The sequence below is a fragment of the Sinohyriopsis cumingii genome, chromosome 13 (genome assembly GCF_028554795.1).
Source record: "Sinohyriopsis cumingii isolate HCF-2022 chromosome 13, ASM2855479v2, whole genome shotgun sequence".
In the NCBI taxonomy this organism is placed as follows: domain Eukaryota; kingdom Metazoa; phylum Mollusca; class Bivalvia; order Unionida; family Unionidae; genus Sinohyriopsis; species Sinohyriopsis cumingii.
In genome coordinates, this window is record NC_142973.1 from 63,551,714 (window position 1) to 63,579,117 (window position 27,404).

The window sequence follows — 27,404 nt, forward strand, 5'->3', positions numbered from 1 at the left end:
TGCAAGGTGTAGAGCATTTATTAGTCTGAACGAAGGAACATGCCCCAATACTGCATGGAGATGAAATTCATCATAAAAATTAAAATTCTGTGACTGCAAATGGACAAAATTTAACTTTTTAGTCTGTATGTAATACAAGGTGAAAAGAAAATATCCAAGATACAAAACGTGTTCCAAAGATACAAAATGTGTCTCAGCTGTTATTACAAGTCATATATACAACCATAAGTCTGAAATGTGTTTGTATGCCAAAAGTTATGCAATCAATAATGGAACAGTTTTAAAAATATTGATTCTAGGCCTTCTTTTTCTTAAAATGAGGTTCTAACATGAATGCCTCTGATTGATATATTGTTCATGCTTTTAAAATCTGTAGATATTTTAACACTATTTTTTATTTTCTGTACCTTATAAAGACCCCTCTGAGAAATTACATACGCAGGGGAATCTTCCCAAGGGAAATAACTACATATGCAGGGGGATCTTCCCAAGGGAAATAATTTTACATGTACAGGTGAATCTTCCTATAAGATGCTGTATTATAGCATGAATTTGGACATAATACCTTTTCCATTTAAAGTCCCCTTTGAAAAAAATTTCACATGCAGTTGGGAACCCCACTAAAACATGCCGTTATAGCATGAATTTGGATTTAACACATTACATCAAGACCTCCTATTTTCAATTGGATCACAACACTGCATTATTATTCAAAACTTTATTAATCATGAAAAATGGATCTTCAGCAATATTTCAATAAAATAAGAAGAATAATCATTTAGGTCTCTATAATTACATAAGAATGGCAATTTTTTTCGGCTGAAGCCATGTTATTTCTCTGTACATCTTATTCCTCTGTAGAGCTTAAAAATTAGCTTTCAGCCTTGCAACAGGCCATATCCCAATATGTTATTGAAAACTATGCAAAATGCTCCATCATCTTTACTTAAACTGGTGGTGGTGGTGGTGTGGACAATGAACAGATCATTACAGTTAATATCACAATAAAGACTTAATTAACCTTGACGAATGATCTTCTTTCAAGCAACAAGGAGGAACTATGTAACGGATGTTAGAGTTAGGCATCTGTTAGAGCTAGGCTATGACTGGTTCCCTGTATCAACTTTAGCTTTGCCAACATGTGGTCTGATACTATTTTGTTATAAAACTGATCCCATGACATTGCAATTTCATGGAAACCTGACCATCATATTATGGCAAGGTTTTTTTTAACTGTACTTCGATTTGTGTCTGTTGAAGAAGCGATCCCAAATATAAGATTATAATTTATAATCAAAACTTATAAGCTTGAACATGTCAATAACCATGTCAAAAATACTGACATAATAACATGTGCATCTTGCCATAGTTACATATATATATATATATATATATATATATATATATATATATATATATATATATATACACACACACACACACACACAATTACAAAACTAATAGTAAACAACTCACTGACTGAAACAGTTGAGAGGCAAGTGTTACACATGAAAAGATCTGAATGATACAATGGATGGTAATGTCCAGTATACCTTACAAACATGTATTATCATTCTGGCATACAACAGGAAGGCCTTCACTGTCTGGTTTTAAAAGACCACTTGAGTTTGTTACAAGTTTTAATTTCTTTTTTCTGCGCATATCTTGTCTAATAGGAAGCAAACAAAGTAACTAATTAATGACTCTGTATGTTAATTACGTTCTAATGATAAAAAAGTGATAAAATAACAAAATATTGTCAATAAAGACAAAAGTAATATTGCTCCATCATTGATCAACAGTTGTGAAGATTCCCTTGCAATAAGAAATGATTCGGGTCAACAAGAAATGTTTGCCAACACAAAGCATTCTCTGTGCTATATACTTGTCTCCTTTGAATCAAGTGAGGTGTCTTTTTTTGCATTCAGAAATTTGTTGATGCCATTGATTGCTGAATTTAAATGGCATGCTAAATAAAACTATTTGTTCTTGGTATTAGCTTGTAAATATTTATGTTCCTTCATCAGTACTCCAATTAAGATGTAAACAATTATGGTTCCTTCATCAGTACTAATTAAGATGTAAACAATTAGTGTTCCTTCATCAGAACTCTCTTTAAGAGTAAACAATTATGATTCCTTCATCAGTACTCCAATAAAGTTTTAAACAATTATGGTTCCTACAGCTGATGCACAAGACATTAATGAAACACAGTCAAAAGGTCTTAATTTGAAGATGGAGGATTTGATGGGGGTGGTGGTGGGGGTGGGGGTACTGCTGGCAAGGGCCCACCTGGTGATGACATGGGAGGTACAGGTGGTGGGGGTACTGGAGGTGGGGGTGGAGCTCTGATGGGAATCCCTGGAGGATGGACACCTGGTGGTGGCATTGGGGGTGGGGCCATTGGTGGGGGGCCTGGAGGCATTGGGGGAGGGGGTCTTGGGATGATTGGTCCCATTACCCCACCTGGTACTGGTGGGGGAGGGGCCATAGGGGGAGGAGGTGGCATCCTGGGAGGGGGAGGTAGCCTTGGGGGTGGGGGTAGCTGAACTTGAGGAGGACCACTTGGTGGGTGCTGCTGAGGTGGTGGTGGTGGCGGTGGAGGTGGTTGGAGTGTTTTTGGATCCAACTTGAAGGCAAACTGCAGGAAAAACTGAAAAAAGAAAAAGAACGAACTATTTCTTTTTCTTCATAATTAATTAATAAATAATTTCAACAACTATACAAAGAAAAGATTGAGAAAACTATATAAAAAATCAATGTTTGGCTTTTTTTGTATTTACAGCATTCTGTGCCTAGATTAGTTTCTTAAAAAAAAAAGAAAATTGGTCAAACATTTTTTAACACTACTGAAGATCAAATGAAAATAAATTCAATTTTTAATTTTGTTCTGCCCATTTTTGGCCATTACGAAAGGAAGGAAAAACGTGCACTACTGAAAGTCCTAATTAATCTAAATTTTAGAAAAATCTGAAACACTGCTATAAATGAATGAAAATCTGATTAAGTCATCTACATACCAATAGAAATATGCATTCTATACTTCATTTGTCTACATCATGTGGTTTTTATTCAAATGTGCTAATCAGATTTACATCAGAAAATCCAGAGTTAATGTATAAAATCCAGAAAAAGAGCACCATTATATAACCACCCTGTGTTTAATAATCCTCCATGTAAATAACTTAAATTTTTGTTCTGAGACTATTTTTCTTCCTTCACTCACAATGACCTTGACCCCTAATCTTTTGACTCTAAAATCTATTAGCATCTTCCTTATTACAAGTGCAAGCATCCACAAAAAGTGGTCCCGATCTGTTATGTAGAAATAGTGTTACTGTGCAGAAACCACTTTCTTCTTTCAGTCACTAACCTTGACATCAAATTCAAAAGACTTCTTCCTTACTACAAGTGCAAGCCATCCACAAAATGTAGTCCAGGTATGTGAAGTAGTACTAATATCATTATCTGGAAACCACATTTATCCTTTCAGTCACTTTGACCTTGATCTTTAATCATTTGGCCCTAAATCAATCAACTTCCCCACTAAGCACAAGTATGTGTCATCCACAAAGATGGTAACTGTAGATGTTGGAGAACTTAAATTATTGCACCATTTTTTTTTTGTTGTTGCCACAATGACCGTGACCCCTCACCTTAAAATTGATATGGTTCATTACCCCAAATGCAAGCCATCCACAACGTCTAGTTGCTGTGGAGGGTGACAATGTTGAGTTATTGTACCAAAACACATTTTCCTCTTGACCCTGACATTTGAACTCCTGATCCAAAAATCAAGAGTTTTCTTTCTTTCCACAAGTGCAAGCCATCTACAAAGTTTGGTAAATGTTGGAGAACTCTTCAGTCTGTGAAGCTGATCATTTTAGTTTTTGACTCCAAAATTAACAGTTTCTTTCTTACTCCAATTGCAAGTCACCCAAAACACTGGGCAACTCTATATGATGGACAACTTTAATTATTGTGTGGAAACACAATTGGTAACGGAGACAGAAAGACAACATCATAACATAATACACACTGTTGTTTCATTGATCAAACAAAGCTTGTGTCATAGAAGTCCAGTAATAATATTAAAAAAACCTGAGTAAAGAAAATGAAATATTTTTGTAATGGCCCAAAAAATCTAATTGGGTCATGAAAATACAAATATTCTAGTCAAATTGCATTTGTCTACATTGAGTGGATTTTTGTACAATCAAGCTGACAACCATTATTGAATAGATGTAGGAAGGACATGATCCGATGAAGATGACATCCACTGCCTGCATGCACCAAAACCCACCAGCCACCAAGGAAAGAGATTTCTCAAATTTAAAGATAATTGATAATTAGCTCCTCCCCTGCCAACCAATATCACTCAATGTATTGCAAGCTGACTCAAACAGTATGAACTGAGATAAAAGATGCAAAGCACTGTATAAGACAAAACATTTAGGTTATCGAGTCTGAATGTGAATCTTACCTGCTTTGTCTCTCTGTTCCAGTGGGACCAGAGTTTCTTGGGCTCTTTATCAACTTCACGACTGGGTACCTGTCAAAATAACTTCACATTAAATTCTGAAAATATGTTACCACATGACTCAAAACCATTCACTTTTCTCCTGTTTATAATGAACCTATACACTATTCAAAACTTTACTCTCCAAGACTTAACATTTTTAGTGAAAATTTGCAAAGACACATTTATATACAATGGATTGTATAATAGATTAAAATCAAGTTAATTTCTGAATATAACACGAGTATCATGAATGTCAAAATTATGCCCCCATTTTAATAGTCCTCCATGTAGGTATTCTTATGGCATGGTTGACAACAGATTACTGTTAAGCAATTGTCATCACTATGTCTACTGTTCAACAATTCTCATGATCATGACCTTTGGTCAAGGTATGTGGTCCTGAATTAGACTTAAGAGTCCACTATTTTCTTACTAGACTTACAATGACCATAACCTCTGACCCCCAAATATACAGATTTCCGTATTACCTTTGGTGCAATCCATCCAAAAAGTTTGATGAAGAAAAATACTCTGTAACAAAACTTATGGCAAAAAAGTAACAATGACCTTGACCTTTTCAATGCCAAATCAACAGACTTCTTTCTTACCCAAAAGGTCGCTCACAAACTTTAGCAAAGATATATGGCTGAGAATTAAAATTTAGTGAAGTGAAAATTTGTCATTTTTAGACAGTGAGCTTGACCTTTAACCTTCTGACACCAAAACAACAAAAAGTGAAAGCCATCCACAAAATCTGGTCTAGGTCTGTCATATAGAATTAACTAAAGTTTGGTACAGAAACCACTGTTCTTATTTCAGCCACAGTGAACTTGACTTTGTCCATTTTTAACTCCAACCTGATAGACTTCTTCCTAAACCCAAATAAAAGCTATCTAGAAAGTCTGGTAATTGTAGATGGTGGGGAACTTGAGTTATTGCAGAAACAAAAAAGGTAACATATGGATGGATGGACATTATAACATGACATTTTGAAACCATTTTCATTCTTCCAACACGGGTGGCCTTGACCTTTGACGCTAAACAATATGCTTCAACCTTACTCCAAGTGCATGTCATCCACATAATTTATTGCAGGTCATTCTGACTTGAAAACTGATAGACTTCTTCCTTACCCCATATGAAACCTAAGTTAGATAATCATATGTAGTGAAAACACAACTGGAAACAGACTGACAGATGGATGTCATAACATATAAGAAGGGTGTGTGTGTAAAAATCTACTCCAATAGATCCAAACCATGCAATGACTAATTAATATACAGGATAGTTGAACCTGTCTTGAAAAACTACTCCTGTAAAAAAAATCATTGTCTCTCAAGACAGATGGTCTTTCTTAACAGGTTTTACTGTATAGCATTTAAAATTTGGCCATAATTGGGACCAAAAATTCAAAGTGGTTCAGGCAGGATGCCAGAATACACCATGTCAAATCCTTTAGAAAAAATGTGCTGGATTGAATTTTGGGATTTGGGATACTCAGAAGCCAGTTCAATACTGCATCTGTTCCGTTTTCAAACATGAATTCTGCTCTATACTTACTTGCTTACAAGTCAAGTCAAACTGCAAACAACAAAGATCCTGATCTGTTGTAACATAATGTGCCTGCAGATCAGGGTCTAATTTGCTTGTTCCACTGATTAGTCCTAACAAACAGCACAGATCCAGATCTACTGGCACATAATGCAATAGCAGATCTGGGTCTCTACAGTTTGCAGTGGGACTAGACTTATAAGCAAGTAAAGACAGTAAAATAGGACAGCATGTACATTCTTATTTTCAATACAGCTAACTCGTTTGGACCTGATGAAATAAGTTCCTACCATAATCATATTGATTAAAACACCTGTCAAATAAACATAAAGTTTTAAATAAAGATGCAATAGGTTGTTTCAATCAACCTAATACAATCATATATAAATGGCATTGTTCGATAAACCAGAAAGATGTAAAATGCTGTAATTTTAAAGTAATATAAATTAGTATCAGGAATGTAATAGACATTTCTGGAATGCTTTATTTAATTTACATAAAATCTATGTGCTAGATTGGAAAAAAATCCAAAATCAGAAATTGTTAGTGAGCAGTAACTTACAAAACACCCACACTTACTAAGTTTCTTTTAGTGGAAGCCAAAGTAGTCACTGGCTACAACTATTTGCACCAGAGGACTAACATTTAATGAAATAATCCATTCTGGCTACTACCTTCTTTGTCTTGTGCAACAAGAGCACCATGAATGTAGTATTAAATGCATACCCCATGTTTAATAGTCCACTATGTCATTAACAGGATTTTTTGTGCAGAAACCCTTTTTTTCTGTAACAGTGGTCTTGATCTTTGACCTTTGACCATCTGACCCAAACATTTATAGGTTTCTTCCATACTACTAGTGCAGGCCATCCAAAAAGATCGGTCCTGGTATGTGACATAGAATTAACGTCAGTGTGTGGAAACCCTTCTTCCACTTTCCGTCACATTTTCCATGACTAAATTTGTTTGTTTTTTTTTACCCCAACATTAAAAGGGTTCTTCCTTACCCCAAAGGCAAGCCATCCAAAAAGCTTGGCAAATGTAGATGGCGACTAGAGTTATTGTGTGGAAACCATATTTCTTCATTCTGACACTATGACCTTCACCATAACCTTTTTTCCCTACCCTGAGTACAAGATATCCATAAGTTTGGTGAGTGTAGATTGTGCAGAAACCATTTTTCTTCCTTCAGTGACTCTGACCCCAAATACAAGCCATTCGTAAATATTGGCAACAGTAGATGGTAGTTATAGTATGGAAACCTTTTTCTTTTAGTCACGGTGACCTTGACTTTTTTGGTCCTGAAATGAATGGCAGTTCTGCCTTAGCCCAAGTGCAAGATATCCACAAGGTCTGGTACTTGGAGATGGTGGAGAACTCACATTACTTTTTTCTTTCAGTGACCTTGACCTTTAAACTTGAGTTTGAGACCAACTTTTGTTTTTCAAGCACATTGGCCATGACCCTATACCTTTTGACCCCACAATCAATATGGTTCATCCTTACACAAAATGCAAGCCATCCAGAAAGTGGTAACTATAAATGATGGACAACTTGACTTATACTGCAGAAACAAAGTTAGCAACAGACAGACCGATGGACAATATTATGCTATGGTAAGCATATAAACATGAGATGTGATTACAACAAATTTCGACTGACTATATTGGCTACTAACAAGAATTTTTAGTCGGATCATAGAATGATGTGGCAACATTCTGTAGCTTTCAAGCAATATTAAATATACCTAGAGAGCAGATTTCAGCAACCAGGACACTTTGTCAAAGCAATTTTAGCGGTATCACACATTGGTGAAAAGGCATCATTAAATTTAGAGTGTGGATAATATTTGTAAGCAATGGTAAATAAATAATGAAGAGGTGATCACAAGAGCTAATTTCAGGCATGTCAATCCTATAAAGATCTTCTCTGTAAGGCAGTCAATATTTATCTTAAGTTTACCAATTTTCAGCAAAAAAAAAAGTGTGGTCTGATGCTGCCAAGTCTACATTAATTTCAACTCAAATGTCTGTCAAATACACTTTTGTCTTTGACGACTCCAATTCCATTTCTGAAACTGAAGTCATGCAACGTGGACTTCTGGCTAGAGCTCTCAACTTGATGTAATCTTTGTTTTTTTTTAAAAATTAATATGGTAGTGGCAATCATTCTCCCATCATAAGCAATACTCAGGACATGACATAATGTCTAAAAAGTTTCTGAATATTTCTTTCAAACATTAGCTGATTAGTTAGAATTTTTAGGAGATTAATTGTCCGATTGCCTTCAACATGTTTTCATTTGTTGGAAAACATTTCCAGATGATGCTCTGACATAAAGAAAAAGCTTTATCATTTTGCATGAACAACATGGGTAATTACAATGTCTGTATAGTTGGTCCGGTTCCTGGTCAACTACACTGAATCTAATATGAAAGTCCAGATATGGACCATACCTGGATGTCAAGATGATATTTGGACTTGACTGCAGTGATCATATTTTTGTATTTGTTATTGTTCTGTAATTACATAATTTAAATATTGTTTTATTGAGACTTAAAAGTAAAATTGTAATTCTGGTGTGCAACACAACTTGATTCCTATATGCACTCTTAGCACCAATATGGTGGCAACAGGTGAAAAGGTATCTGAGCATTCACCCTAACACAAGTTTTAAAACAATTTGGAACACATTCTGGAAAGTGTTTTTTGTGTGTCACACATGGTATGAATTACATGTGTGACATGTGTCACTAATGAAATAGCAAGAACCAACACCATGAATATGACAGTAGTATTGGGTGTATGTTCCTCAATAAATGCATTTAAAAATGGTGACCATTTGAGAAAGTACTAAGCTCTCCATGAATCATTTCTACTATATGTACTAGTTTACAAATTAAAATTGCAATTATGTGCTAATTCAGTGTGTAAAGCATTATCTGAATATCTAAAAAAGATATGAATAGGTAATGTAATTAGCCATATATTACCCAAAAAATAATTAAAAAAACTACTCATTGAGGCTGTCATGCGATAAGTTTTCTTAGGTTCTGTTCTTACCATTCAACTTGTTCATCTAATTCCAACATACTGTGTAAAAATTCTTTACACTAATGGCATACAAGTTCTACTTATTACAAATGTTCATAATCATTCCAGATAAACTCACAGTGCAAGGTCTACTTACTGAAAATGTGCAAACTCATTCCATGATGAACTCTCAGTACGAAGTTCTACTTATTAAAAATGCTCATAATCATTCCAGATAAACTCACAGTGCAAGGTCTACTTACTGAAAATGTGCAAACTCATTCCATGATGAACTCTCAGTACAAAGTTCTACTTATTGAAAATGCCCAAAATCATTCCAAGATAAACTCACAGTGCAAAGGTCTGCTTACTGAAAATGCTCATACTCATTCTAAGATGAACTTGCTGTGCAAAGTATTTCTTATTGAAAATGCTCACTCCCATTACAAGATGAACTCCTAGTACAATATACTTAGTGAAAATGCTCACTCCCCTTACAAGATGAACTCCTAGTACAATATAATTAGTGAAAATGCTCACTCCCATTACAAGATGAACTGATAGTACAATATACTTATTGAAAATGCTCACTCCCATTACAAGATGAACTCACAGTATAATATACTTATTGAAATGCTCATATTCATTCCAAGATATACTCACATCTTGAAAATACTCATCCTCATTCCAAAATTAACTTGAAGTGCAAAGTTATGCTACTGAAAATGTTTATAAGTGATCAATAAAATCCTTCCTCTATGCCATACCTTTCTTGGCGAGTTATAATTAAATCATATTATTCTGCATCTCTTTACCTTGAAAGCTATGGTTTCATAAGGCTCAACCGCAAATAGTAGGTACTGCCACTTTCTGTCAGGTGGTTCCACTTTCTGCTCATAAGCTGCCATGAATCGATGTCGTGGTGTCACGCCCTCTACAATTTCTGGGTAGTCAATCTATAATCAGATGTAGGAGCAATGAATTTATTTCTTAGCAAACACAAATTCTCTCAGGTGGCGCTCTACAGCTTGGATTTTGCACAGGGTTAGGATTTTAAAGAAAATGAATTTCCTCGGCTTTCCTCACTGGTTATACTGGCTATTTAAAAAAGACCTTGTATATATTAAGTATAATTCAAAGAACCTTTAATTCCCTTTATTTTGGTGTATGATTGATGGGTGTACTATGGGTTATAGAGTATACAGCTTGGCCTTACTTCAGATGTGCACCTTTCAAAAAAGTGCTAGCTCTACTTGGTCATTTTGACTTCCTGAACTTCAGAGGTAAATTGTATAAAAAAGAGCTGATAACTTTTTTTACATTTTATATATTTGGTAATTCATTCATTGCACTTTCAGAAGCTGGTATTGTCTAGTCTGGCAAAATTCATTTTCCCAATTTTAATAGCTGCTGTGTATAGTGTACTTTAGACTAATTCAGGCTGATGTTTTAACACAAGGGAGCAGTCATTTTAGTTAGCAGTGTGCTTAAATCATGTAAAATTTCCAAAAGTACAATATCCAAAGAAATATCATCCACATTACATTAATGTAGCATAGAGGTATGCCAACATTCTCTCCACTGTGCATGTTTTAAATACGAACTACTTCACCTTACATACGTTGACTCTCTCAAAACTACATATTAACTGGTGAGCACCCCCTCAGTAACAGGAGTACATCTGGCATAGATGACAATATACAGACTGGTATGGAGGATGGATGCCATGGCAATATAAATGCTGTGTAGAAAGAGCTGTCACAAGAGCCAATACAGGCTGGTCTTGACAGAGGAGAACCCACTGCACAATGATTGTCAGCCAAAACTAACACCTGAGATACCATTTGAATGAAGGAATTTTTAATAGTGCAATATACTATTTATTAAGATGGATCAACATATAAAGTTTCATTGGTGAATAGTCAAAAGGTCAAAACCATGCTTGATTTTAAATGTTTGATGACATAAAAGATGTAAAAGATTGGCTAAAATCCCAGTGTTACTTGTACATGAAAATTAGGTTGCACTTACCTAGTTTTGGTATGGTTGAGTTACTCTGATTCAGATGAATACATTGAGAACCAACTAGACCTTGTGATCAACGTGTAGTAAAGTTTCATGGCAATCCTCCAAGTAGTTTAGGAGGAGTAGAGATAAGAAACTAATACTAACAGATCGATGGATAATAGAAAAATGGCAGTCCCATAAGCTCTTCTTGTCTATGACCAGTGGAGCTAACAAAACTCCGAAACATTCCTTGGCCAGATAAATTGTACAAATAAATGGGAAACAAATGTTATTGTGCTAGAAGTCACATGATTAAGCCTCTGCTGTAGGAACGATGATGGGAAAGAAAGCAACTTCACTGCCATGACAGCACAAATTCTCTGACTGATGCCATCTGTTATAACAGACATGACAATTCTACAACACCAAGATATTTGAAAATGTTTAATTCAGGATTTTTCATGGGCAGGTCTAACTTAGTTTAGTCTTTTGGCGATCTCTTCACATGATGACATCATTTCCAATGTCCATGCCTCAAGGGGAAATAAACAAGAACAGTCCCTCAATGGGACTAATGTTCTGTAAGTTAAATTTAATTTCCAGGAATCCATAACATGTCTGTTTCTTCCTCCTTTTTTTTTTTAAATATAACTTATTTTGACTGTAAATGAAACTTTCTCTGTAATTAATGAAACAATCTCAGATACTCTTCAGAAACTCCAATATACCAGATCTGGTTAAACAATATTTTTTTTTTTTACATGTTTGAGTCAACATTTCCATAAGAAACCCAAGTGTAATCCAAAACCTGATACCCTAGATAGAAGATCACTGAACCCTATACACTCACAAGATATACCCACATGTTGAGTTTTATTAATTTACGATTACTATTTTTGGAACAACTCAAGTTACTGTACTGTTATCATTTAAGGTATTCTTCAGATAAAACTACACACTGCCAACTAGACAAGAGAAGAGGCAACAAGCTGTTGAAGAGTCCTGATGTGACACTCTTCTAGTCTAGTAGAGCTAAAAACTCATCTCATAAGTGTCTTTCTTTAAATGATGCTTGTGTTCACAAATTTAGTCCTACAATTTTTGTGCGTTTTTTTTGGTGTTTATGTGAATATTGAATCCTCTCTGGTTACAACAGTGTGTATCCAAGTAATGGCCAATCACACCTTGTCAGTATGATGGCAAGTATAATATCCACTTTGTGCATTATTCAAATGGTGTTGGATGAGAAGGCATAATGGAATGATAACTACACTCTCTGATGGTCAGATGGGAGTTATCAAGATATTCCTTTTGTCTTTGGAAATGTAAAAAAAAAATCAAACCATGCATGATCTACCTGAAACAACAGGCTCTGCTGACCAGTCTCTGGGTCTTTCTGTTTTGTGACTGAAATAAAAAAATAGGTTAAATTAAAAATTTTTTTTATGTAATTAGAAGTAACATGAAGACAACCTGTTAGCTTTCTGTTAACCAGGCAAAATATAACATGCAGCAGGAACTTTTCGAGTCAAGGAAAAGATTACTTGCTTTGAAAAGGAAAAATTTAGTTCTCTTCTTGCATTGACACTTTGGTCAATAACTACATGTCAATTCTTACGCTTTTATTTCCCACATAAGTACAATTCTTACACTTTTGTTTCCTGCATAACCATCCCCAACCCTAGTGCCACTCCCTGCAGAAGAATCGATTAATTTTCAAGTACAAAAATCTTATCATGAGAGCTTTAGACCACTTGGATACCAACATTTACGCTATTAAGGGGAAAAAATACTGTTGATGCTGGTGATGCACAGTGTGTGTATTCAATAACTTGCTTTTACCACAAGAACTTTTGTGATCTATAATGAGTTCTTGCATCTGTGATTCTGAATGGTCATTTATGCCACTGTATGCTGAGGCTACCTACCAATTTAGATGTAGATGAAGTCAGCGTTTGTAAAATCAATGTTAACTGCACAGCTTGAAACAATGTGATCATTAGATATGATGTTAGTTTTTACCAAGCATATTGTTGTGTTGCAAAAAATAAATGAGATGTAAAATGACATTGTTGCGAATTCTGTCTCTTATCAAAATGATAAAATCAATGAAAAAAATATGAGACCATGGCAACCTTTTGGGATTACAACTGGACATAAATCAGCCATGTTACCTTTAAAAAAAAACAACTGATATGAATTCAATAACTATCACAGTGGAAAAAAATTGATCATCAACATATTATTGTTTTTGGTGTAAATGAGCTTCAATCTGTTCTAATGCAATACTCATTCAACAATAATTTTATGAACAGTAATGCATAGTGTATTTTTCCTTATATTGTTCTAAGTAATGACCCTTACTGCAGGATTCATATTCACCTTAAGTAGCTCATTAAAATGCACACCTAGTGATTCTGCATTGCCTGAACCTTAGCTATATAAAATCCTCAGCTTTTTGACAAGTTAAATACTCTAACATTTTACAAGAAATTAGACCTAAATGACTATATATATATATATATATATATATATATATATATATATATATATATATATATATATATAGTATATACCATCTATACTCGCTTATAAGTCTGGGCAAACTGCAAACAAAGATAATAAACTGCCATTGCATACTGTGTCTGCAGATCAGGGTCTATGGTGTTTGGTCTACTGATTACTCCAAACAAACTTCACACACCCAGATCTGCCAGTGCATTGTGTGATGACAGATCTAAGTCTGTGCAGTTTGCAGTTGGACCCATCTTATAAGTGAGTATATATGGTACAAGATTGTACCAAAACTAAAAATTATGCAGTCAACAAATTTCACAAGTGTCAACATCAAAGTGTACCCCGAATAGAAGTGTAAGAAATTGTTTATGATGCATTTTAAAAAGTGTAAAAAAAGAAATGTAGGTTATCTTCCTGATATGAAATGCTTTATTCTTACTTTACGTGGATCAGCTACTTTTCAATCACCCATCTCAGAATGATCTTAAATCCTCTTGTTTTTTTGACCACAGGAATATCTATCTAGCAAATTAAGGATAAATACTCAATGACAGTTTGGAAGTTACCTTTATAGCCAGGACGTCCAATCTTGACAAACTTCTTAATATCTACTCGCATTTTTTCTGGAGCTGGTTGGGCTGGTGCTTCCTTTGCTTCTTTAGCAGCTCTTCGAGCTCTGGAGAACAGTAATATTCAACTTGACAACACAGACTGGTGTACTACTACTATATTTTAATAAGAAATTTTGTGATAATTATTGATTTGTATAATGCTTAGAAATTACTTGAGGTAACCATTATAAATATATGACAAATCACCTAAAATATTTCCCAAGTGCTGTGAATGTTACCCATCAAGTTATAGGAAATTTCAATGTAATCAACCTTGTCTCTCTGGTTATGAATCAGACATCTTAAAGTCCAATTTAAACAAGAACCAAAACTGTAAAGTATCTGCAGTAAAACTTGGCTGATAAAATTTTGTTTTCACCCACCTGTCCAGGACATCTGGTTTCAGAAAATCTACATGTCCCACATAACTTTTCAATTGTCCCAAAATTGCTAAATCCTGAATTTATCACTTCCATTGACAAATACACTGGTTAAGTTTCCAACCTGTCCCAGTTTGGAATATTGTTTACAGTAACTACAAAACATCTTTCTTTCTAAGTCAATAAATTCAAGCCTGGGATAAGAATCAACCCAATGCAGCTGAAAATTCTTCTGTCTTTTAGTCATGTCATTATTTGACACTTTTGCTGCCACAGATTCTGGCTTATGTGTCTAGGGATATATATTTATCTAATGCTTAGTTGCAGTCTTACATTTTTCAAATGAACCTTCCTTCTCTGAATCTACATTATTACTACTATTGCTAAAATAGTTTAGCAAACTCAATTTATCTACACAGTGCATATCAGCATGCTCAACAACTATTTCTAAATTGATCATAACATACATTTTGTTCCTTAAATATGAACAGAGATAGCTAATTTATACTGACAGATGGCCATGCATATATCTAGAGTGGTAAAATTGCGCTCTAATAATAGCAAATCCACTTGGAACATTTTAAAATAAATGGCTTGTTGTTACACTTACAGGTTGGCCTGGTGCTTCTTCCCTTGTGTATGAGCAAGGTAGCTACCCTGGAAAGATGAAACAAATATTGAAAGATCAACAGGGTTTGTAATCAAATAATTTTGAGCCCTGTAGGGTCCACTGGGGATGTGAGTCCTTGTGTTTTGAATGAGCATTGGCACCAGCTGGAAGTTAGTTCTCAAATGAATTTTGTCCTCTCACCATTAGATGCAAGGTTAGTCTCTGCATATTTTTAGTCAGATGAATTTCAGACTCCCACACCATTTGGTGCAAGGTTAGTCTCTGCATATTTTTAGTCAGATGAATTTCAGACTCCCACACCATTTGGTGCAAGGTTAGTCTCTGCATATTTTTAGTCAGATGAATTTCAGACTCACACACCATTTGGTGCAAGGTTAGTCTCTGCATATTTTTAGTCAGATGAATTTCAGACTCACACACCATTTGGTGCAAGGTTAGTCTCTGCATATTTTTAGTCAGGTGAATTTCAGACTCACACACCATTTGGTGAAAAGTTAGTCTCTGCATATTTTTAGCCAGATGAATTTCAGGCTCCCAAGTTAGTTTTCATCCATTAAAACAATGGTTAACGGGTTGCCCCATAACAGAGTATGTTTTAAAAATAAGAACAAAAAAAAATGACAGATAAATGGGCCTATACAACACACTAATGGCTGTACATTACCCAGATGTTATTTTTAAGCAGATGGCTTGCCAAATTCCATTAACTACTGAGTAATACTCTGTTATAAATTTAAAAATAGCATGGTTTACTATAAATTGAAAAATAGCAAATCACTTGACTAACTGCCTGTGAATTGAAATATTATATAATATAGTCTGTCTGCTAAGAATAAAATCACAAGTAAATATTAAATATATACAAAAATTAACAAAAATATATACAGACATTTAAAAGATTTTGATAAAATACAACGGGCAACACCAACTAGTAAATTCTGAACTCTCTATGGCATCTAGTCTATGAAATGTTTGGTTCGAATCAAATTGGGAAATAGTGTGTAGTATGTACTGATTCCAATGTAATAAAAACGGGCCTTTTCCCATTGAGGAGAGTATATGGATTAAAATTGGATGATATTCTCTAAGATGGACAATGATACAAAAAGGCAGGTTTTGTTAACAATAAACTTCTATTTTGTAAAGGTAAATTTCAAGTAACCCATTAGTTGTAACAGCTTTGTAAAATACGATACACTGTGAGTTGTTTAGCCATGGCAGCTTGTCTGAACTGGATCATAAGGCTTGCAAATTACTTTATTATTTAGTTATGAAGGTTGAATGTGGTACTGGTCTTGAGTTGAAACTGATTAAATACACAATATACACATATTCAGTTACCGCATACTTCATCCTCTGGGGGCAACTACCTCAGAATTATTAGCATTTGCCCTAGGAACTCCAAAGAGGTCAAATTTAAACAAGTATATAATCAGTTTACGCTATAAGAAAAGAGAAGGAATTCTGCCTAAGTTGGTCAAGTGCATTTACCAGAGTATGACAGCCCTAAAACTGAGAAATAAATCTTAGCAGATGTCATTTTTATTTTAATCTTATATGCTGTTGCTTATATTAAATTATTCTACCTATTAGTTAAAATGTGTACTGGCTGCGTAGTTACTGATACCATACTGATTTTGACAGCTTTAGTTGACACAGCCTTGGCTGTGGTTGGAATGAAAATGTTAGTAGCATTATTGTCTGTTCTGCATGGCATTCTATGTAATTCCAGTATTATATATACACTATATATACTATTTTATATGACTGCAAAATCTTTTAAGCAGCTCACATACATCATTGGTCTGCTTGAAGAGTTATGGATGTGGCTACATTATGTATGAGTTGCAGCATGCACTGAAAAAGTTAATTTCCTGTGGCCTCTCACATATATTGTCAACATGCCATTTGAAATGTGGGGCTCTCAACATGGGAAAGATAATGTCAACATGCCATTTGAAATGTTGTGGGGCTCTTAACATGGGACAGATAATGTCAACATGTTTTTTGAAATGTTGTGGGGCTCTCAACATGGGACAGATATTGTCAGCATGCCATATGAAATGTTGTGGGGTTCTCAACATGGGACAGATAATCTTATCCTTTTTGGCTTAAAATGTTGACAAGGACAGCATAATACATTATGCACATCTGAAAAGCTGGGAAACCCACACACAGTTTTTGCTCTTTAACAGTTGTGTTATCCACTGTCTATAATAAGCCTTCAGGAACCATTAACTGTTGGGTTGGACCACCCTCATGGGAACCAGTGCTTTAAAGCCTGAAACTAACTTTTCACCAAATGGTGATGGGGTCTGAAAATGGCTGGACCTAAAATGTTGAGACAAACTTCTCATCAAATGGCAAGAAGACTAAATAGTTGTTGGAAAAAGTTTGGGAACTAACTTCCAGCTGGGACTTGTTTCTCACTGGTGTGTGTCTGTGTGACTTGGATTTTTAATGTAGCTTTAACAATTTTTCAGTCATATCACTACAATGTCTGCAGTGTGGCAGTTTATAGTGATGTCTAGCACTGGGGCATCATGCCGCCGACATGTAGCATGATGTCTCACCCAGTCACATTATCCTGACCAGGACGACCAGTCCTAACACTAACCTCTTAATGCTGAGCGCCAAGTGAGGCAGCTGTTAGTACCATTTTTGTAAGTCTCTGACTCAGCCTGGGATTGAACTCATGACCTCCCGCATCCGTTTCTTGCTGGGAAAAACATCTCAGAACTAACTTTGATGTTTGGGCCAAATGCTCACTAAAAAACAGAACAGGAGATTAACATCCTGCCCCCCACCCCCGGATCAAAACTGGGGGATGATCACATCACTCCTAAATGAATAAAATTCCTTCAACTTTGTAAGTACAAGAACAGCAACTTATGTATGTAAACCATTATAGATATGTGCAGAAGTAAATGTGACAAGAATGAAATAAAAAGCAAATAATTAGAAACTGATGTTTAATCTCAATTCATTCCAACTGAAATTCAGTGCAGAATCAGTCAACTACTGCATGTTATGACAATTATATTATTGGTAATTTATCTCAGTCCCTTTAGAATTACACTTCTTTAATTATTTCTTTTCACCTGTCTTTTCCCTTTTTAGCATAATTTCAAGGTTTGTTAACACTCTACTTCATGTTTGATGTTTACTACTGTATAGGAATAACCCCACAAAGCTCATGTCAAACAAAGATATAATGTCATTGGTAATGAAAAATATATAATAAAAACAGCCCCCCCACCCCATGTAAATGAACTTAATTTTCACAAATAACTTACAGTGGCATCAATAATTACAACTGTTGTATATATAAACATCTGTTTACCTACATTATGAGGAGGGGCCTTGAGTGCCTGAGTGGTCTAAGGCACTCACTGTTACGGATCACTGCCATCTCACCTCTGTCTATGTGGGTTTGCGTCTCGGGTTTGGCCAATGTGGGTATGTGAGAAATCTTGCCAGTAGCTTCTCGTGGGTCAGTGGTTCTTTCCGAGGTTTTCCCAGGTTCTTCCTCCACCACTTATACTGGCCGCAGTGTATAGCCTATCTTGTGCTGAAAAATGGCGTTAAACCCTACAACAACAGCAGCAGTATGAAGATCTTACCTCATTATTGTGTAGAGTCAGGCATAATTTGCATTCATATGACCCCAGGTGATTCTTCATGAAATAGGGATCCTGCAAAAGAAAACAGAATGTTACAAATAAGAAAAGACATGTATGGTAGAATTCTATCACTTAGACTGTACATAATTTTTTCATCATGATAAAAATTCTAAAATCTCATCACATGGTGTACCTAGAGATTTGGGTCTAAGCAGTTTGTTAGGAGCAATCAGTAGAACAAATAACATAAACCCTGATCTGCACAATGTGAAGGCAGATCAAGATCTTTGCCTGACTTATAAGCAATATGGTTTTTATTTTTAAATGTTGAATAAGAATGGAAGCATGTGCCAAAATCTCTTGTAAATTTGAAAAACAGTTGAAACAGTAACAAAGGATATATGTATAGTTAAATAATTAGGGAAAAGTTACACATCAACTAAAAATTATAAGTCAAAACTATTTTAAAGTAAGTTAGATACCAGTAGATATCCAGTCGAATACCGAAGAACCTAATCATTTTACTCCATCTGTACGCCACTGATTTGCTCATTTCTCATTGATGAGACAAAAGGCTTCCTTAAAAATGTACAGAAAGCCGACCTATTAAAAATTTAATTATGATGAAGTTGTGGTGACTGGAGAATAAAATAAAATCTCTTAATTCTTAAATCCTGTTCTGCTGTCAGAAGCCAGCAAATACTGTAACAGCAACATTTTTTGGCTGAACAAAAAAAATTCAAACATCCATCAAGACAGTTGAAGGAATCTTGAATTGGGATATTTGAGAATTTTTACCTTATTGAGATCAATAGTTTCCAAAGCTAGCTGTCGAAGACGCTCCCTACGATCCCTGTTTGTCTCGGAGGCTGAGGCTACACCTCCAGTACCTGTCTTCCCACCAGGTCGGTGCTGAAAATCCATGTTGAGGTCTCAGGAGGAGCTACTCAAATCTAAGAATGAGAAAAAAGGATGAAAATAAAACCAAGCGAAGGATTCCATGATGGAAGTCTATTATGGTTTGTGGGATTAATACTTGTCCCAAACAGGTCTGTTGACTGTTACTCATGCCAGGTAATAATGTTCACTAAAGAATTTATACCTATTTGACATGTCTAATAGTCCTACTTTTTCTCAACAACAACCAACCACAGCAAAATATTTTAAGAACACTTTTTACTAACCAAATGAAATGTCTTGATTTTTCAAGTCATTCACTTTTAATATAAAAGTTACAGACTAATTTTAATAATGTAATTATAGAATCAACTGTGACTACTGCTGTGCTTACCTTCTGGGACACTAAGCCGCAGCATCTGAACATGAGGATATTCTTCCTCTTGGACTCAGACCAAGCTAAGCTAGGGCTGTCAAACTGGGATGGTAGGAGGGAATCTTTCAGTAGCGACAGGTAAGTATTACATTTATAAAAATGTAGTTTTTTGGATACATCCTCACTCAAGAGTTAAGAATTGTCAGTATGATGCCATTCCTTGTGCAACTCGCCTTGTCCTTGGTATGTTTTGTGCAAAACAAGCACAGATAGTTCATGTTTTCCACAGACGTCTATTACCGGTACATCGTGACATCAGAGCAGGGATGGGAGGACAGCATTTGACAATAACTATTGGTAAGAATTATTGCCCCCCCCACAAAAATACATTTTAATAGCAGCAATAGCTTGCCCATAGTTAGCTGCATCTGTTAATATGGAGGGCTGGCTGATATTCTGCAAAAAATATGAGAAAATGGAAAGTAATCACCTTTGGTGGAGAGGCCCATGTTATGGTATGTTGGTATTTCTCTGAGCCACATGTGGTGCATAATGATGGGACCCAGATAAAAAAATGCCTGCATTTGATTGTGATAAAGAGGAAAAGGTAAGATGGGAAAATGCCAAAATCCAGCCTTCATGATGATCCTCCAAGGAAGAGTAATTAAGGTAGGCCCAGAAGGTAGCAACGGCTAGAACCTCATGGGCTTTAAGTTTCAAAATAGAAAAGCCTTGACCATTAAGAGACTGGTATGCTCTTTTAATCATGGTGAAAATCCATCATGAAATAGTGGCAGCTGAAATGTCTATGGAACCTTTGAAAGGGAGGAAAAGATGCTTCCTACCCTTTCTTTTTCCTTTAGATAGAAATAAAGTGTCCTCATGGGACATACAAGTCTATCTGCATCATTCACAGCACAGATCTGACTAAGATTGGGGATTTCTATTGGTAGTGGAGCTAAGTAAGGTAATTAATTTTTTAAATCCCAGTGGACAAAAAAGGGAAACTGAATCATAATTCCCATTAAACTGGAGATAGATAAAGCATGAATCTCACTTTGTAAAAGCTCTCCTGGCCTTAATGATGCAACTGGCAACTTGGCCCCAAATATTGTTCTGGCAGAGACACTGCTTGCAATGAGTCAAGTGTGAAGGTGGAGAACTTGTGGGCTGTTGTTGAGGATATATCCCTCATATTGCGATAAAAGATCCATTCCGAGAGGAAGAGACTTAGGCTGAGTGATCAAGAGGTCTGGAACATCGCTGAACCACAAGCGCTGAGGCCACAGAGGGGCTATGAGAATGATCCGAGCAGCAGATGTTCTGACTTTTTTTTGGCAGAACTTGAAGAACGAGTTGGAAGGGTGGGAATGTGTAAGCAAAACGCAGATACCATTGGAGACTGAATGCATCCAATGCCCATGCTCCTTGATCAGGGACAGGAGAAATGTAAAACAAAAATCTTTTGTTGAGCCTGGTTGCAAATAGATCCACTAGGGGCCTTCTCCACAGCGAGAAAAGGGACTCTGTAACAGAACAATGAAGAGTCCATTCTGTGAAAAATGCCCACCAAAACATTCTTCTTGCCCAGATCATCTTCAGACAAGGATTTCATTCAGCAAATACTGGCTGATGATAGTTATGATGACAATACTTTTTACAGTTTTGATAACCCAGTATATCAGATTAATGGAGCTGGGAAAAGTGTTAATGGAGATACCATTGGGTCATTTGGAGCCTGAAAATGGCATCAAATGAAGTCCAATGTACATGCCAGATGAACAAAAATAGATGGCACCTTTTTAGCAAATGGTGAAAAGGCCAAATCAAATTTCTTTTTTCGAACAATATAGTCCAGCAGGATCATGTGCTACAAAACTATACTTCCATATCAGAGCTAAAATAAGGTGTGTGTGTGTGATTTGGATTTTTAATGTAGCTTTAACAATTTTTCAGTCATATTGCTATGATGTCTGCAGTGTGGCAGTTTATAGTGATGTCTAGCACTGGGGCATCATGTCGCAGACATGTTGCATGATGTCCCACCCAGTCACATTATCCTGACAGCTTTTAGTACCATTTCTGTAAGTCTTTGACATGACTCGGCTGGGGATCGAACCCATGACCTCCCGCATCCGAGGTGGACGCTCTAACCACTAGGCCACCAGAGCGGTGAGCTAAGATAAAATGAATAAATAAGAATTTTAAAAAAATGAAATTAAGTAGTAAAGACATTTATTGGATCAAAATACATCTGTCTGATGGCTAAAGCAAGTCATTCATTAAAAATGGCTGAATACAAATCACCAACAGGTCTGTCTGTCTGTGATACACATAATGGAAATACAACTACTATATCCAATAAAATGGCACAACCTTTCACTGACAGACCTTATAAAGATGGAAAGACCACCAAGTTCTTATGTGTATCAATAATGTATTGTCAACAGTAGGCTGTGTATCATCAATTGTATTGATACACTGCACATGTGTATTGCTTTATGCATACTGTGCTCAGAGAGGGACAGCTATGATTAACACATTCCTAGTGCAAAGAATTCTATTGCAGACTGCAGACTGTCTCCTGGCAATCTTGCTCAAAAACTTCTGGCAGATAGATTGCTTGAGATGATCCAAGCAAGAAGGTGGAATATCTGTGGGATGTTGTGAAGAAATGACCAACTGTACTCCGACAGCAAGCCTCTCCTCAAAGGCAATGTCCTCTGATGGTGTTCCAGCAAGTTTAACAAATCAATGAACCATGACCATTGAGGCCAGAGTGGGTCTATTAGAATGAGCTGAGCAGTGGAGATCCTGACTTTGTGGAATACTTGCAGAATCATTCTAAAAGATGGCAAGGTGTAAGCAAACAGATGATTCCACTTTAGACTGAAAGTGTCTGCTGCACAGGTCCTCTGATCTGGGAGTGGGGTGACAAATAAGGGGAGCTTGTTGTTCAGTTCAGTTGTGAACAAATCCAACAAATGTCTCCCCCCCCACCAGCCTGAACAGGGACTCAGCTATGGATATCTGTACTGACCATCCCATGAAGATCACTTTGCCTCTTCTGGACAGATTGTCTAAATGTTGTTGTTGTTATGGGGTTTAACGCCATTTTTCAGCACACGATAGGCTATACATGGCGGCCAGTATTAACGATGGAGGAAGAACCCGGGAAAACCCTGGAAAGAACCACCAACCCACGAGAAGCTACCGGCAAGCTTTCTCACATACCCACACTAGCTGAATCCGAGACTCGAACCGGCGCAGACAGAGGTGAGATGGCAGTGATCCATAAAGGAGAGCGCTTTAGACCACTCGGCCACTCGGGGCCCCGATTGTCTAAATGAATATTTTCCTTGCTTGGAATATATCAAACATGAAAGATAATCCATCATGATGCTGCCCCATGAAGGAGGTTCCAAACAAGAAACTCAAAGAGAATGAGCATATGTACCTCCTTGTTCACTGCAGTAAACTACCAATGTATTACTGAAAGAAACCATGACACCTTATTTAGCTGATCTGCCTTTTTGGGGCAAAAATACTGCCCTCATTTCCAAATTGTTAGTGTGAAGGGTAGCCTCTTCCAGTGACCATGAACAATGAAGAGCTCTAAGAGAGCACCCCAACTACCCATATCTGATATGTCCATGTAGAAACAGGAATGGAATTTGGTGGTGTTATGACTCTATGGCTTTATACTAAGCAACAGGAAAAGAGCAAATACCAAGTTTTGTAAAATTAAACAAATAATTTATTTCCTTAGAACATAAAGTGAAAATTAAAAAAGAACTTACAGTATTGTGAATTAAAACCCAAACAGACTGAAAAAATTGAAAAAGTAAAGTTTCAAATGAATTCCAGTGTTGATCTGAATGAATTTGTTTTTAATGTGCTTATGTACCAATAGTCTGGAATGTTATGTGTTAAGAGTCTTTATGTATCACAATGATATTATCCAAAATGTTTCATAATGAATTCACAGTAATCTCAAAATAGTGATATAGTCAACTAAGTATTAATGAGCACTTTGTAATACCAGTGGGTAATTTAAATAAATAAATCCTCTCAAATAAAAACTAAAAGCAACAATAACACTGATTCCGCTTTGGATGTTATGGTAAAAAACGGTAATTCCAATAAAATCAACCTTAATATAAAAACTAAGATACAATCTGAGAACCAGGATAAGGGTCACAAGTTTTTTCATGAAAATTCTAAGTTATCAACAATCTTATATATATCCACACTACACTGTCATCTTAACTGGAGATTTTCATTAAACTGTAAACAAAATTTTATTCTAGAAAATTATAATGTCAGAATCAAGGCTGTATCCAAACTCAAACTTTGTAAACATGTTTGTCCTACATGACATTAGACATGCAAACTCAACTCCTACCCTCAATTATGGATAAAGATTCATCCCACAATGTAAATTATATATACTTAAAAGGGGGCATGCTAGGCCAGAAACAGGCCAATAAGTGCAAGTGGTGATGAAATTCTGACAAACGGGGAAGGAGGATCTCAGCAGATAGGGGGACCTAGAGTGTTTCCAGTTCACCAGAACAAAATCTGGAGAATGCATAAGCAAAGCCTTTCTAGGGGAATCAGGTCATTGGTGGAGTTCAAAATTCCCTGGATGAATTGATATAGGCAAGAAGTGCTGCCAAAAGAGCCAGGATTCCGTCCATCCTATCCACTGAAATGTGAACTCTCCAACAGTTGGTGAGGACATTCATCCCCATATAGACAAAATCTTGGGATGGGGTTAGCTCCGATTTTTCTAGGCTTGGAATGAGCCCTAGCCTGTGGACCAACATCAGGACATAACTTGCAAGAGGGACTCTTAAATGCCATTGTGCATCAACCAGTCACTGAAATACAGGAGGACGGAGATTCCCAGAGCCCTTAGCTGAGCAGCAACTACTCCCATCCACTAGTACAAACTCTAGAAACAAAGGCCAGGCTGAATAACAGAGCTAAAAATTGGAAAACTTCCAGGTCCAGGCAAAACCAGAGGCATTCCTTGTGAGAGTAAAAACTGATATATGAATGAATACGTCCTGAATGTCAATGAAGACTGCCTAGTTCGTGGGTCTATTGGTAATGGAAGCCAGGAGTAGCTGTTGTGGTAGGGTTTAACGCCATTTTTCAGCACAAGATAGGCTATACATGGCGGCCAGTATTAATGGTAGAGGAAGAACACTGGAAAACCCCGGAAAGAACCAACAACCCAAGAGAAGCTACTGGCAAGGTTTCTCACATACCCACATTAGCCGAATCCGAGACTCGAACCCATGCAGACAGAGGTGAGATGGCAGTGATCCGTAACGGAGAGCGCTTTAGACCAGTTGGCCACTCAGGGCCCCGAAGCCAGGAGTGCCAAAATCAGTTAAAAGGATGAGAAAAATCTTGAAAGAAACAAAGCATTCTAAACACTGTCTTCAATATTAACATATTTTTATTTGGTTTGTTAAAGAAACATACTTCAACTTAATCTGATTTCGGCATTCCAGACAATGGAAATGTAGGTCTACAGAACTTGAAAACAGGTCCATTTGCTTGTGTGACAATTTGAATTTATTAGAAAAAAGACATCAGAGTAAGTAAAGTCTGGCTAAAATATTATGATGTTGTTGTTGTTGTTGTGTTTAACGACATTTTTCAGCACACGATAGGCTATGCCTGGCGGCCAGTATTATCGGTGGAGGAAGAACCCTGGAAAACCCTGGGAAGAACCACTGACCCACGAGAAGCTACTGGCAAGCTTTCTCACATAGCCACATTGGTCGAATCCTAGACTCGAACCCACGCAGACTGAGGTGAGATGGCAGTGATCTGTAACAGAGAGCGCTTTAAACCATTAGACCACTCAGTCATTCGGGGCCCCCCAAATATTATGACTTAAATTTGTATTATATTGTCAATATGGGCTGCCAAGTGTGAGATATTCCTGAAAATTTGACTTCTTGTATGTGAGTCGACAAAACACTATACACAACGCCATTATTTATGCAATAAGACCTCGACCCCCAAAACAAATATCAGGGTTGATGTCTAGTCCTACATGTAAGACCTGACACTGATATTTATGTTGTGGGCGTCAAGGTGTTACAGCCTAACTAATGGCGCTGTGTAGTTCTGATGTTGACTAATATTATTACAAAAGCCAAATTTTCAGGAATATTTCAAACAATTGACAACTAAAATAACGACACTTTTCTACAAAGTAATGTCATAATGTTTTAGTTACTTTACTTACTCTGATGTCTTTTCTTTAATAAACTCAAATTGTCACAAAAGAAATGGACCTATTTTCACGTTTCCTTGGTCTACATTTCAGTTGGCTGGAAAGCGATGAAATCCAGGAATGCTGAAATTGGGTTAAGTTGAAATATTATTTTTTAACGAAATGAATAAAAATACATTATTCCTACTGGAACTGTAAGTAACGGTTTGTATCGTTCAAGAAACTTATCCCCAACATATACCTACTTGAACTTCAGCATACCTCGACTACTGTTGCACTGCAACAAATTTAAATGTATGTCAACGGAACGTGAAAATGCGTCCGTTTGCTAGTATCATATTTTCATTCCGCCAGGATAAAGACAGCACAGTAAGGATATTAATTACACATAAATTAGTGGAAGAGAGTCGATATAGGCTGCCAAGCATGTGAGATGTTCCTGAAACTTTGATTACTCATTCTGATGTCAACGACATCTGAACACGCTATACAAGGCCGTCATTTGGACAGTAAGACATAGCACCTAAACAAAATCAACATGTGATATGTCTTACATGTAGGACTAGGTTGATGTCTACATTGTAGTGTAGAGGCGCGTGACTTATTACACTGGCCCAGCTGGTGCTCCCGTTATTTTTTAAATGAACGTGATAGTCAAGAACGAAATTATATATATCAATGAATAAAATGTACAAGTTTTCTTCATTTTATATATCTTTGATGCTTTTCCTTTTTAAAACCTGTTGGGTAGGCGGCAGGTGGAAATTTCTGAGACAGAAAGAGTATCGAAATTAAGGTACAAAAGGAACATTAGAATACAATTTAACATTAATCATTGTGACGGACTGATTCATAGCTTAGTGACAGATAATATTGTTTGAAATATCTGTACGTACCTAAATTGTGGCAAGTTGGAAATAATATCGACGACTAATACATTATTTTTGTGTGGCGTGTGCTGTGTTGTGCCTAGGTCACAACTTCCGGTTGTCATAGAC

General features: G+C 36.3%; 1 protein-coding gene across 2 annotated transcripts; it reads right to left on the bottom strand.

Annotated features, from left to right (window-relative positions):
- On the bottom strand, window positions 1–27,404 carry LOC149785714 (splicing factor 3A subunit 2-like). 2 transcript variants are annotated; one of them, XM_089979584.1, is made up of 9 exons: window positions 27,303–27,404; window positions 19,673–19,827; window positions 18,875–18,946; window positions 15,231–15,277; window positions 14,196–14,305; window positions 12,470–12,519; window positions 9,921–10,061; window positions 4,484–4,552; window positions 1–2,653 (listed from the first exon to the last, which is right to left on the bottom strand). In XM_089979584.1, exons 2-9 carry the CDS (start codon window positions 19,796–19,798, stop codon window positions 2,225–2,227), a joined length of 1,044 nt encoding a protein of 347 aa, XP_089835710.1. In that variant the 5' UTR covers window positions 19,799–19,827; window positions 27,303–27,404; the 3' UTR covers window positions 1–2,224. The 2 variants fall into 2 exon arrangements, with proteins under 2 accessions (XP_089835710.1, XP_089835711.1); XM_089979585.1 differs by lacking the exon at window positions 27,303–27,404 and adding an exon at window positions 26,419–26,515.